At 54.3% G+C, this 13,962-nt stretch overlaps 4 protein-coding genes across 4 annotated transcripts; all 4 read right to left on the reverse strand.

The window, feature by feature from the left end:
• Positions 1 to 1,461: 1,461 nt before the first annotated feature.
• Positions 1,462 to 2,954, reverse strand: G647_07921 (uncharacterized protein; the record flags this gene model as incomplete). The annotated part of the gene is made up of 2 exons (XM_008732233.1): positions 1,462 to 2,035; positions 2,221 to 2,954. 2 exons carry the CDS (start codon positions 2,952 to 2,954, stop codon positions 1,462 to 1,464), a joined length of 1,308 nt encoding a protein of 435 aa, XP_008730455.1.
• A 950-nt stretch (positions 2,955 to 3,904) lies between these two features.
• G647_07922 (uncharacterized protein) lies at positions 3,905 to 7,095 on the reverse strand (the record flags this gene model as incomplete). Its single annotated transcript, XM_008732234.1, has 2 exons — positions 3,905 to 6,577; positions 6,625 to 7,095. 2 exons carry the CDS (start codon positions 7,093 to 7,095, stop codon positions 3,905 to 3,907), a joined length of 3,144 nt encoding a protein of 1,047 aa, XP_008730456.1.
• A 447-nt stretch (positions 7,096 to 7,542) lies between these two features.
• Positions 7,543 to 9,573, reverse strand: G647_07923 (uncharacterized protein; the record flags this gene model as incomplete). Its single annotated transcript, XM_008732235.1, has 1 exon — positions 7,543 to 9,573. The coding sequence occupies one exon, from the start codon at positions 9,571 to 9,573 to the stop codon at positions 7,543 to 7,545; it is 2,031 nt and encodes a 676-aa protein (XP_008730457.1).
• Positions 9,574 to 10,189: 616 nt separating this feature from the next.
• G647_07924 (uncharacterized protein) lies at positions 10,190 to 12,917 on the reverse strand (the record flags this gene model as incomplete). Its single annotated transcript, XM_008732236.1, has 3 exons — positions 10,190 to 11,740; positions 11,792 to 11,931; positions 11,984 to 12,917. The coding sequence occupies 3 exons, from the start codon at positions 12,915 to 12,917 to the stop codon at positions 10,190 to 10,192; spliced, it is 2,625 nt and encodes an 874-aa protein (XP_008730458.1).
• Between the last annotated feature and the right edge of the window lie 1,045 nt (positions 12,918 to 13,962).

Here is a 13,962-nt window from a genome sequence, read left to right on the forward strand (position 1 = left end):
CAGTCCCCAAGACCCGAGCAGTGTTTGGAATGCCTTACTTCATGTGCAATTCTAACAACCACCGAGAAAGAGGCTCGGCGCCCCTCCGACGAACGATACTTCCACCGACAACGAGACACGCACACAAGAAACAAAAACTCTGCTACAATCCCTACTCGAATAGGGCATTGGAGAAAGGAGTTTCATATAACAGCGGCTCGTTCTTCGATTGGGCTATATCCGGTGGTCATGGCGAACCAGCCCGGTCTACTCCCATCTCACGGCATCATTTTGAAGCCGCCGATTTGACTGCTCCTGTCAAGTAGGCAAACGGATTTATGTTTATGTTGTACGGTACGGGTGTTGGCGAGATTGCTGCCGTCGGGATTCGAACAGAGGCTGGATGGAGGCGATCTTTTTTGTCGGCAGAACTCGTCACTGGCACGCCTTCTAGCCCGGTGCTAGTTTGATCTTAACCAGCGAGGAAATTGTTGACAGAAATTTGCCAACTACAAAATATCAAGTGAAAGGTTAACGAAGAGATTTTATTGGGTGGGTGTGGGTGCTGGTGCTGGTGCTGAATACTGCCAGACCCGGTGTCTAGGTGGTGGGATTGACAGTGGTGATACAGTGCAGTACAAGGAGTTCAACAATCTCTTCGTCGCCAGCAGGACCCTTTTCCAGCAATTTCTCTTGTCAACCGGACCAGATGACAACTTTGGCAACTCCCGCAGCGGGACAACATCGACTACCTACAACATGATGTGCTACGTCTGCCTCCTGCTTGGCCCTGCGCATAGCCAACTCGTGGATCACATCGCCGGAAGTACACCAGGTTGTCTGAGAAAACTTGGGAATGCAGAATTGTCTTGGGAGAGCTGGACGCCGCGTGTCGGGATGGCTCCGTCGTTGCTTTCGAATCTACAATATTGAAGCACTAGTTCGATCTGCTGAAAGCAGGACTGCCAACAAAATACCAAACATGGGAGAAAAAACCTGCTGTATACGGGGCACGGCACTGGTGGACTAGGAATCTTCAATATTGAAGCACTAGTTCCGTCTGCTGGAATATGGACTGCGAACCAGATTTCAAACATGGGAGAAAAAAGCTACTGTATACGGAGTACGGCTCGCCTTCCTCGGGCGTACAAGTTGGAAGCTTCATCCCGAAGACCTCCCTCGAATGGAAAGGTCCATACTCGTATGAACATTACACGAGAATGACACGCCGGGCAAGGGCATGTGACTCTCGAGGCAAAGACCAGCGACGAGATGAGACAAAGGGAGGTGGTATTGCTATGCACATGCTCGATGCCCCTGATCAGCGTCACGGCGCCACAACACTACATCGCAGCGCCAGACGTCAAGTCGATCCTATGTCCAGCACATCTTTACTGTATATAGCTTTGAAACCCCTTCTCTTCCCTCTGCTCTGATATATATACGGCCACGGCCGGCCACCTACAGTACTCACTCACTCACTCACCTCGTATTCCAGCCCGGCCAGATCTCGTCGGCAAGCCTCTTGACCAATTCCAACTTCTCCCACATGGTATCTCTTGTCATGCCCACGCCACCCTCGGAATGATCGCTCGCAAACCCACACTGAGGGCTCACAGCCAGATTATCCCTCAACGCGTCCTCGCGCGTGCGGCCCTCGCCCTGTCCCTGCGCAATCACCTCGGCGGCCTGATAGACGCGGTCCTTCAAGGCCGCCAGATCCTCCATCTCCGCCGACTTGGTCGTCACCACGCCCAGCACGACGGCCTTGTCGACGGGGAGGTATTTCAGGGGCGTGAAGTCGCCGGCCCGAGGCGAGTCGAACTCGAGATAAAACACCGTGTACGGCGTCTCGGTGAAGATCTTCTTGGCGATGCGCTCGTAACTCCCGCTCGCGAGCCCGACGCCGTTGGGGAAATTGCCCCTGCAGATGTGCACGCCGACGGTCAGGTCGGCGGGTAAGTCGGCGACGGCGTCGGTGTGCGACTTGACGTACAGTTCCAGGAGATGGTCGAGGTCGACGTTCTCGGCTTTGCACGTGGCGATCCATTCCTCGCTGTGAGCCGTCAGTACGTGTGCGTGTGTATAATAACCCAAGGAGTCAAGACGAAAAAGGAGGCAGTGGCTCCAGCCGTCAGCCACGTGTGCGCGTGTGTGTAGAGAGCTTCCCCCTTGCTATCTTTTCTCACAAGGGGAAGGGGAGGGGAGCGCCACAGCAGCAGCAAGGGGAGCCGAACTCACTCGCAAAAGAAACTCAAATTCGGATCATCGACCTGCACGACGCGCAACCCGGCGTCATACAGCGTGAGGATCTCCTTCCGCAGCGCGGCGCTCAGATCGCGCAACAAGGCCTCATCACTCGCGTACACGGCCCGGTCAAACGGCTCCTTCAGCTGGATATGCCACCAACCCGGCGGCGGGACCGTCATCTTGGCGTCCGCCCACCGGTCCCGGGGCAGGAGACTTCTCAAGAAGAGCCAATCGTCCAGGTATGCCGGCTTGGCGAGCTGTACGGGGTTGGACGTTGGAAAGCCCGCATCACGCCCGGGCACGCCCCATTCGAGGAGCGGGCGGTTCGTGGGGAATCCCGTGCGGAAGGCTTCCATGGGCGTGTATCGCATCTGGAAGCCCGAGAGGGACTCGAAGAAGTTGCCGTAGAAGATGCTGCGTTCGTATTCGCCTGTCGTGATGGGCACGATGTGCCGCGCCAGTTGCTCGGACACAACGGCCTTGATGGCGCGGTCTTGCTCCGCTCTCAGGAGCTTCACGGGGTCGGCGTCGGTGTCGCCATCTTGGTCGTGACCTTGACCGTGGGAACCAGTCGCTGCGGCCGCGGGAATGTCATCCTCGCCTTCGCCAGCCCGAGAGCCTGCTCGGAGATTATCCCGCGGGAGGAGAGCCTTCCTCCGGGCCTCGACGAGCGATTTCGGCCGAAGCAGCGATCCCACCTGGTCGGCGCGGAAGGGCGGTGCCATGGCGGAGGAGTAAGCAGATGGATACGTAGACAGATGGACACGGGAACCGCCGAGTGTGGAGGGCGCGCGGAACGCAATATCAGAGTAAGCAGTAACAAACTCTGCGGAACCGTCACTCCGTTCGAAGCTGTGCAATCAATAATTTAACTCTCGATTCTCGATCCTTGACACAAGACGCAGGATATAGGATGTAGGACAGACTGCATGACGCAGGGCCGTCGACGTAAGTATCGATCGATTAACCGCCACGCAGGGAGGCAGGCGCACGCAGGTTATATAGGCCCACCACCCACCCACATGGAGTGGCATGCATGGGTGAGAACTCGACTCTGATGGGGATAATTACCTCGTACACAGGACATAGAGACGTCGCCCTTCTCCACAGGATGAACCTCGGGCGGGGCACATAGATGTGCTCTCAATACTTGGACATACTGTACTGTCTTCCTTCTACCTCGTACCTCATACTCTGCACTCTCCTATTAGTGGGCACCAGTAACGTCGGGCTCCAGATCCCGCGGGAGGCTCTGTGCAAGTTACCTTGGCAGTGCTGACAGCTTGATGTGGACAGGACATGGGACGACGCGGCCGATCAAGGGATTCGTCTAGTCGAGCCGCGATGGGCATGGATTCTGGACCTGTGGAGAGGGATGAAGCATCAGGATATGACGGCCAAGTACGGATCGTCGCTGGAAGTGTAGTGGTGAGCGCGGAATACATATCGGTTCAAGCAGGATATCGCGTTCTAAAGAACGAAGACCAAAGAATGCGCGAAGGTAAGAAAGAAATCAACGCAGCGTAATTTGCATTGGACATTCGTATGTAGAACAGGTGCTGCGCTGGCGCTCAATCCAGTCAGCTCGGTGGTAGAAACACGTCCGCAACCATTCTAGCAGGGTCGCAGAGATGACCTGGTAGTCGGCTCAGAGCCCATGCGAACCTAACGATCGTCATGGCACATAAAGTCTCACGAATCCCTGCACGGCTCGCCGACAAGTCACGCAATTTCCAAAGTTGTTGAGCGCCAGACTGACACGGCAATCCTCGCATACACAGAGACAGCGACACGGCCAGGCAATGATCGTCCTCGACGAGACCTGGCAGACCACACAGGGCGGACCCAGCTGTCTGGAAGAGTCATCATCGGTCTCCGTAGCGTCCGGAATACGCGATGGAGGAGCAGATGTATGCTTCTTTCGCCGCTCGAGAATGAGGGACTCTAGGACTTCTGCTTCCTCAATCGATGTCAGTGGTCGAGGGCCTTTGGTCTCCGGCTCAGTATATAACGAGACCGCCGGAACTTTGCCCATGTGGTCATGGTGGTGCGGTTTGGTGTCTAGTCCTGGAGTTCGTCCTGCCAGCAGGATTCTAGCCCGCTCGGCTTCGAGTTCGCGACGATAGCGAGAGCGAGTCATAATCCCAGGCGAGTCAGCTGACGCACTGGCCAGCAGGTGAGAGGAAAGAATCCGCGCTTCTTCGCGTGACGCGCTGTCTTTTGGGTTGAGAAGTCTTGCAAGTGTCATAGCGTCGAGCGGTGAATCCGGCAAGGGCTCCGGCGTTGACTCGCGAGTCTGGATGTGTGAAAACGACCACGTCTGCCCAGATGATGTCTGCGTTGGGGTTCTCGTACCTTCCGGCTCTGATTCCCACTCGTCTTCGTGGACGCTGCTGCCCGCGTCGGTGGACATTGAAACCACGCTCGTAACATCATCAAGATCGTCTGCATGGGATGGCTGGTACTCTCCGCTCTCGTCTTCAGTGCCAAACCAACCACCGGATTTCCACCAGTCATACAGCTTGGCGTCGAGAAGTTCATCGATTCTGTCCCCTGAGAACTCAGTCATCAGCCGCCTCCTCATTTCCGGCTCAATATCGACTTCGTCAGAACTGGGTATCGTGAGCTTGCCATCTTCGGTCAAGACCCAAAAGTCAAGAGCGCCTGTGGTCGTCGCATTGCGCTCGGCGTTCATCTTCTTCAATGACCTGCCGACTAGGCGTCTGAGCCAGCGAGGCCTCGCCGTGATGCCAATCGTGTCCAGCAAAACGCCAACCCCAAACCCAATGTATCCAGCCGATAAAAACATAATACCGCGAAGGTAAATCATAAGCAAGTAGAACCTCGTCGTCCGCTGAACAGCCCCGACGCCTCCACCGCGCGGGGTAGGATAAACAAAAGAATCTTTCCCTTCCAATTCGTTTTCCTTCTTGTCGAACTTTCTTTCCTTGCCAAAGCCGGACTCCCAAACACCTCCTTTGTCAGTTCCTCCGGGACTCGATGGTGGTAAGCCGTATTCTTCCAGGATCTGAAATTGCTGGCCATTTTGAAGTGTGCCGGCACCTTGAAAAGGACGCATTTCACGCATTGCCGAGTCAAACTCGTCCAGTCGATCTTCCTCGAGCCAAGTAAATTGACGTACTTCAACGGCCCGGCCTTCATTCAAGAAGACAGCTTCGGACGCTGCAGTCAGTGCTGCAAACCCAACACGAAGAAGTGCGGTGTAAAAGTCCTCGTACCAGCGGATGTTGATGCCACGGGTTTGCACTGCTGCTTGCAGATTGTCGTGAGCTATGGCGAAGCGTTCCTTGAGGCTAGTCGGCTGCGGGATATGTGGGTTAGTCCCTAGGGATATCGCAGTCAAGGTGAGCGCAACGAGGTAGATGACCAGACAAACGGCGACGCCCACCAGTATGGCCATATGGGGGAGAAAACCAACAATCGCAACAGTAGGGAAATGCAGGAGACTGCTAACAGGGCGGTTGTCGCCGTTTTCTCCACTTCGCACCATAACACTGGTAGTAAACAAGCCCCATACGAAAGACCCCATGAAGGCCATCCCCCAAATTGCTGTATTGACGAGTCGCCATTGACGCTGTTTGCCCAGGACAGCAATTACGTGGGATGATAAGGAGTTGCAGCATGATAACAGAGTAACCAAGAGAACTTCGACCGGCACGTTGACTCGATCCAGGATGTGGGGACCAGTGAGGGCCGCGGTGGCATCAGCGAGCGCCAATATGGTGCCCGACGCCGGTATCGTAGGCGAGGAGTCGGCTTGTGAGACGCCTGAGGCGGTGGTATTGCCGCTGCCAGAGCCCTTGACGGTGCTAAAATAGCCAAGCCCCAGGGTGTGGGAGATCATCGTCTCGGCTTCGGCGAATGCCAGTGAATGCTCGAAGACTGACATGCCAACTTCCGTCATGGTCGGAATCTGTTGCAGCGAACAAGAGAGGCTGTCGACAACATGAGACAAGCTCAAACGCAGGAACGAAGGCCAGAGAAGCGAGAAAGACCCAAGTGGCGCTCGAACGTCTGGGCTCGGCCTGCTCATTCCAACAGCGGCACAGGCATCCGCATCCGTGGAGCGGAAGAGTAGCGTAGATGTAAAAGTGTGAAGGGGGCCACCGTCCGTCGACCAGTCCAGCAGGCTGTATTTGTTATTGTCGCCATGTCGATAGAGTGAGTAGTCCGGAGACGTTTGACATCGAATAGCCTGGAGAAGCGAGTGGATCTGGCTGGTGAAAAGAAGAATGGGTAGTATTCGCAGAGCTAGCCTCTTCGTCCAGGTCAGCTGGATCCGTTGCCGGGAAGCGCCATAGACCCCAATGCGATTCAGGATGAGCGCCTGTGATGGTCAGCGAATGAGTCCAAACACTTCTGCATCTTTCTTACCATGGCGAAGCATGTAAAGGCCCATCTCGACGTCAGATAGTGCAGCATGCCCCAATATGACTTGAATGTGCTCGCCTGAAAGGCCTCTGCAAAGAACGCCGCCCAGCTCTCTGCGCCTGCTTCGGCGACTGCTTGCGCGACAGCAGGTTGCGCCGCAGCTTCTGCCATGACCTGTGCTCCACCAGCACCCTGCGCCAGCGGCGGGCCTCCTCTTGTGAAGATATTAATGCCAAAGCTTTCCACGAAGACCTGGTGCCATATGAAAAGGACTGCCCGGTCAATCAGCGAAGCGAACCGGAGCGGGAAACGAAGGAGCTGTTCGGCGGACGGGAGGGTAAACGACGAAGTCACTTCTGCTGCGGCTGTCTTGAAGGCGGTCAGGTTCAAGAGTGAAGGGGAGGCAGTAATCGGTCCCTGCATCTGGGTGAATGTAGAGGCCGCCTGTGCTGCCGTTGATTCAACCGAGATCATGTCTGCAAGATGTCTCTGCCCGCGCCTGCGGGTGACGAGGGGATCTCAATGCATGGGCTGTGGGAAGGCGTCAGTCACTTCGGCAATGCCTGCTCGATCATTGAAAGAGACGTAGTCGAGGGCCGATCAAGTCATGCACCGCAGAAGAGTAAACATCAATTATACTTCGAGGATGCGGCTATCGGAAGGAATCAGTTCGGTCGAACCACCAGCCGAAAACCGGCTGACAGGCGACTAGCGACAGGCTCCGGATCTGAGATGGCGATGGCGTGGCGTGGCGTCACTGCCTTGCTACTTGGCGCTCACTCAGCGTTCACACTCTGTTCACCAAAGTACTGTAATGGCAGAGACGTTGCATACGCTTCAAAAGTACCTACATGCACAACACAGCCATGACCACTTTCCAACTCTACAGTTGAACAGCAGCGGAAACACCAAAGACCGGCCCTATGAAACTCCCGCTTCGTGCTTCTCTGCGTCCCATGTGTCTAAGAATGATCCCAGGTCATCGATCGCGCCATCCAAGTCAAAGTCGTCGTTCTCAATCAGATTGAGCATTCGTTGTTTTTGTGCATTTTGCTTCGTCGATGCTGAGCTAACATTGTTCGAGGCAGATACTCCTGTGGAGTGTTGCAGGGAAGCTCTGAGAGCGCTCCGTGACTCCGATGCACGGTTCGTCCTTGCGGACGTGTCATCCTGCGGAAGCGATTGGTGACCTTCGCTCTTGTCCACTTGCAGATCCCCAGTGTACTCAAGTGCTATTTTGCGAATGCTTGTGTCTTCGTGACTCGGAGGAGTAGCTTTGGCAACTTTCAGAGCTGACTTGATAGATTGTGACGGCTTCTCTTCAATTACAAAGACCTGTCGCTTCCTGCTTCTCAATGCACCTGTCTTCTTCACGCCGACAGAAGAAGCTACTTCCCAGGCGGCGCCGGATACCACTTTCAAGGTCTTCGCAGCGGCTGTTGGAGCGTCTGATACCAGCAGCGAATTCGCATTGCGTTTGGTATTCTCCTGGGGGATTTGAAAGGTGGCGTCTTTAAACCCGACTTGTGGGTCGGACTGTGGCAGGTCAAGTGTCGCAGCATCATGTGCATCAGGATGCACAGCATCGTCTGGGGGGCACACTAGATCGGTCGGGTTGTCATGATTATCCCCCAAACCGGACGCTGGCCCACCATGACGGAGGCTCTCACGAAGCATTTGATCGTGACTCGAGAAATTCGAAGGTAGCGATGGTAGAATGGGGGCTTCGGGCAGCTGAGCTGACGGAAGTTCGGCTGTTATACATGACCCGGATGCCTCCTTCTCCAGGGACGGGGGTCCGACCTCTTCATGGCTTGACAGAGGCCCTTCTTGTGCTGTCTTCAGAGAAGCCGAAGCATCGCTAGAGGCGAGGTGGACGTCAGCCACGCCTGTCATAGAACCCTCCTCGCGAACCTTAGGTGGCGAAACTCGGGGTATGGGTTGACATAGTCCCTGCGCTTCGGCTCGACCAGCATGAACAGAGTCAGAATCCGTCACAGCCGTGGCAGGCTGATCTATCGTACGCTTTGACCGCAAGATTGCATACTCCGCTCTAGATTTGTCTGTCCAAGCTGGTTGTGCATTGCTGTCACGCTGCCGGAGGGGCGTTTGAGGTAGCCTCTGCTTCGAAAGGGAACCGGAGGGATGTGTTGCTTTTCCGTCAGACGGCCCAGTTCGCGACTTCAGAGGAGACGAAAAGCTTGTTAAGAGTTGTTCGGCCGGTTTCGAAGGCGATATACGGGGACGAGGGAGGTTACCGGAGCTGGAGCTGAAGCCGGCAGCACCAGACAGAGCGCCGGGACCCATAAAAAGCCGAGAAGTGTCCCCTGGTTTCATCTTTCTTTCGCTCGGTGATGGCGGCGAAGGTTCTGGAGTGTCACCCGCTGTCTTGTATGCCTCATTCGTCTTCAACCAGTTTTCGATCTTGGGATCCCTGGACGTGGGGCCATCGCCGGAGACAGAAATCTCTCGGGTTCTTGGCTTTCGTGTACTGCTCAGCATCGAATCTTGGTGATCCGCAAAGCGGTCCTTCTTTTGCCCTGTGAGGTATATATCTGCTTCTTCAGCCACCTGCACCTCCTGCCTCTTTGCCGGTATTGGTGAAGCCCGATCCGTCATGTGGGTAGGCTCGGTAAAATGCTCAGAGCTCTGTTGACTCGTTGTAATTTCTTTAATATTGGCAATCTTCTGTTTGGCCCAAGGATTCTGCCATCCATCACCAAATGGACCCCTCAGTCCAGCCGTGAGAATGAACACAGGCTGTCCACGCAGGTAACCTGTGGCGTGCGCCTCGATCCGTCGTCGCTTCGCCGCTCTCTGCTCTTCGTTCTCTTCGATATCGCCATCTTGATCGTAAAATACGACTGTGTCTTTGCATATGGGGATTCCGTCGGCAGAAATTGGCGAGACTGGTCTGGGGTATTCAGGTGCCCTAGGTCTGACGATGGGCATGACCGCCCGGTTCAGGAATCGAAATACCGGTCCTTACCCCAGATGGAGTACAGAAAGAAAACCGTAGAATGACAAAAACGCTCAATGCATCGAAGCTGCAGAAGAAAGCGTACGACTCTACTGGTAGTGGTGGTGAGTTGGTCATGCTGGTGGCTACCTAAGTGGAGGCAACTTTAATTGATCTTTACGCGTGACTTGACGCGCGCCTGAATGACTCTACACTCGCCCGTAGTCGAATCTTCCACTGACTGCATAATCACGTGGGAGGTTAGGAGGAACTCATCGAAGCATCGTAATCATTCACCATCAAAAGTTCCAATGCTTTAGAACGTACGGTTGTTGACCAAGATGTGCGGAGATCATTAACGCAAGATTACTGTCTGCCATACTAGCCCTAGAGCTGACTATCTAATTGTTTTGGTTCTGCTTACAGGCGCACGCAACCTGTAGGTGCAGGAATTTTGTGCCACAAGAGGAGACTCGTAAGGCAGACGACCGTCATAATATCCACCACCCTACTGCAGACTCCTCCAGGACTAAACTCGTTGAAGGAAAGGGTATCGATGCAAGCAATTAACCGTCAAGTAAGAAAACACGTCTGTTGTCCGTTTCGACCCTACTGGGTGACGCCGTCGTAGTAGGTTCCACTGGGGTTGGGCTTGTTCAAGTTGGCACTGCCGTTAGTACCGCCCGAGCTGCCGAACGCCTGGTCTACCTGGTTGCTGAAACCAGCAGTGGCATGACTGGGGTTGGCGGCGGACATCGGGTTGCTCGCTGCGGTTGTTCCGGAAACAGCTGACATATCATCGCGAGTGTTGGGGTGGTTCCCGCCTCGAATTCGGCCCTCAGCCGTATCATGTGGCTTTCTCGTGATCTTCCCGGACTTGGGAAGGTCGGAAGACTCCTTCGCGCTACCGATGCTGAAGATAGGAGATTCCCATCGGTCGCCCTTGCGAGCAAGATCCTTGTACTCGGTGGCCTTGGTTGAAACACCTCCGGGCAGGTTGATATGTTTGAACATAGAATCTTCCTTGGTGACCGCGACATTGACGTTGGTCTTCGAAGCCTTCTCCTTGGCCTTCTCCTTCTTCTCGGTCATCATCTTCTGGTAGGAGTTGAAATAGGATTGCCAAACATTCGGGGCGTTTTCAGGATCATCCTTGGTCGCTTGCTTGCCGCGTTCCACATCTTGGTGCACGCTGTAAGCAAAAGCGTCAGCCTTGGTGAAGGTATCCTTGATCTGCTTCTCGAGCACTTTCTGAATGACCGGCTTCATCACCTTGAGCAACAGTGGCTTGGCAATGGTGAACAATAACTTGTGATTGGACTGCTTGATCTTCACACTCAGATTCTTAATAGTGACGTCGACTTTGTCCACGGCGACAAAGTGGGTGCGGTCGCTCGCAGTCGCATTTCGGGCAGAGATTTTGAAGCTGAAACCCTCGCCTCCGAGGAAAATGTCCATGACACCTTTATCGGTGATGGATGGAAAACCTTGCTTCTTCTTGATGTAATAGGCAACATCTCGAAGATCCATCTGGACACCAGAGCCTGCAATGGTGACCTTGTTGTCCCTCTTGTTGGAGACTCCCTTGCGCCCCATGCGGAAGTAATTGTCACTGCCGAACTCGAGCACATTGGGGAACAGGTTATCGCTTTCGATGACAAGATTTTCGACAACAGCGTCAATCATCGGGTCCGAGACCTCAATTCTAGGAATGGGAATGTAGCGAGTGTTCTCGAAGATTTCGGGAATGATGACCTCTGTGATATCCTTGATCAAATGAGGCTTGAAGGTGGCCTTGCCACTCTCATCGTTGCCGAGATCCAAGAATAGCTTCTGCACAGCGTCTCCAAAAGCCTTGTTCTGCGGATCCTGGTCGAATTGATCAGCGAGGAATTTGACCTCGTCAAGGATCCGGTCGGTGTGGTCTCGGTAGCGGTCGCGGAGGAGGAAACGGCCGTGATCGTGCAGGCGGTTGTACTCATCGGTGGCCTCGTCTTGAAGGATGTATCCCTGCTCTTGAAGGCATCTGCGAATGTATCGATCGACAGCCTTGAACCAATCCTTAAGCTCCGGGTCACGATCGGCATCGCGGTAAATAGTGTTCAATGCATCGAAGAAGTCATCAGTGCTAGTGTAATTGGCAAAGCGTTCGATGAGGGTCTTGAACTTGGTCAGCGCGTGTTTGTTATCGCGGATTGCAGCTATACAAACCTTCAAGTTAGCCTCTGCACTCTGCAAACGATTATCTCCATGAGCACCTTTGACAGTCCCAGCAGTTTGCGAGGTCAAGTTGTTGGCGTGACCGCCGTACTCTTCTGCGAGAGAGAGCAACGTATCGATGGCTTGGCGATCTGTTGAATTTGTTAGCTTCCATATTCACTACAGCCCAAGAAGACAACGTACAGTCTGAGTGACCTTGGATCTCAACCACCATCTTCTTGAGACGCCAGATAGTCTGGTCACGGCGCTCTTGCGGAAATTTCTTGTTGGCATAGTTCTTCGTTCGTTGGGCCGTGGCGTTCTTGGCTTTCTTCGCGTCTTCCTTACGCTCATCTGGGATATTCTGGTCCGCACGAGACTGTAGGTGATCTGCTGCATTTTGCAATCCCGAAACCCCAGCTTCACGGTTGTCCTGGCTTGGGTGTTGCTGGGCGGTATCCGTGCCTTGATTGGCGGCTTCTCTGACGTCATCGCGGCTGAGAGGCGAGTTCTTGTTGAAGGTGTCGCGTGCCTGGTTCCGAATGTTCTCTCGAGACAAGTCGGGAACGTCATGCCAGGTGTTGTCTTCAGCCGGGTCGTCGATCTGGTTCAGTCGATCTTCAGACGGATTGACTTTGCCGGCGACATTCTGAGCAGCGTCACCAGCGACATCGCGCATGAGGACGACGGCATCGCTGAGGAGTTTGCGGAACTGGCCATTGGAGAGAACAAGTCTGCCGAGAGTCTTGAGGCCATCGAGGGCTTGGTCACCGTGTTGCCGGGCGGTGTCTTTGTCCGTAGGGGCATTGGGGAGGCTGGCATTACTGCCGTCCAGATTCTGGGTGTCCCAAATGAACTCCTGGAGCAGGTTTCCCTCGTTCTTCGACAAGAGAAGATGTTGGGCTTGGCGGATGACCTCCCTCAAGTCGGCAACGAGCTCGCGGCCCTCACTGGAGAGCTTCGAAGATGGTGAGGAGAGGAATTTAGTGCTGAGAGCGCTGTTCAAGGCGACATCGATTTGCTTGTTTGAAGGGACCTTGCCATTGGAGAAGGCTTGGAAGATCCCGTAGAGTTGGAGCTTCTGGTTGATGTCCTTCTCCTTGGTGGCGTTGTCTGTAGGACGATTGACCGTCGCCATGGTGAACGTGGACCAATAGAAAACTGTGCGAAATGGGTATCACAACGATAGCAAATGAAGAAAGAAACTGCGGATGCTGGCGCAGTCACAATACTGGGGGAGCTGGGTTGGTCTTCGAGTGTGTGGGAAGGTGTGTTTATGGTATGAAAGATGCGATGGGTTTTGTGTGAGGATAATATGAAAACTGAAGAACAGGGCAGAGAAGAGGAGAAGTGATGTAGTCATGAGTGAATGCGGCAGAGGCCCGTGTTGCATTACCTCACTGACCGCTCACTGGGAAAGCGGTGGCACCAGGCGTCACCGAAGCACGCGCACATGGTGCTGTTTGTTCCAAGTTTGGGAAGGATCTAACCATGATCTCGCTGGAATCGACCAGGGATCGGCAAAGCCTGTGGCTTGCCTCCAGTCGAACATGACAAGCGCGATGTCGACAACAGGTCGAAAGCGACAAGCTGAGCATCATCTTGGTCGAATTAAGGTGGAGAACACTTCCGAAGTTGATCGCGGAGGAGAAACAGAGCTAACCATGACATCACCAGCCACAAAAACGGGGTTTGCGAGCTCTAGCAGCATCCAGCGTCTGCTTTCCACGCCTGCTGCATTCCTTGAGCTTTTGTCTTCGCCCTCGAGTGTCAGCAAGCCTGTTTGCAACTCTTGCAAACCGCCCGATCTTCAGATCGTCCTCATCGTGAGCCAGAATAAGCGAGCGAGAAATCCACCTAGGGATACCCTAAACAAGCAATGGTTGAGTCCTCATTCGGCTCTCACGTTTTCTTCTTGATATTTTGTTGCTGGGCCCCAGCCACTAAGCTGAGCGTTGAGAACCTGTAGCTCATAGAACGATCTGGTTTGCCAAGCAGCGAGGCAGAGCGAAAGTCGTCGAATCACTCCGATTCGATGTCACCACCTTACCACCTCACTGGAGCATGCCAAAGCTCATCTTCGAGATCAAGCCACTTTCATCACGAGCTCAACCGTCAGTCACCCTAGTGCTCCCCGATCAGTAACCTAAAGAATGTTTCGCGGCCAGGAGGTGTGGAGAGTG

This window comes from Cladophialophora carrionii (genome assembly GCF_000365165.1).
Source record: "Cladophialophora carrionii CBS 160.54 unplaced genomic scaffold supercont1.6, whole genome shotgun sequence".
In the NCBI taxonomy this organism is placed as follows: Eukaryota; Fungi; Ascomycota; class Eurotiomycetes; order Chaetothyriales; family Herpotrichiellaceae; genus Cladophialophora; species Cladophialophora carrionii.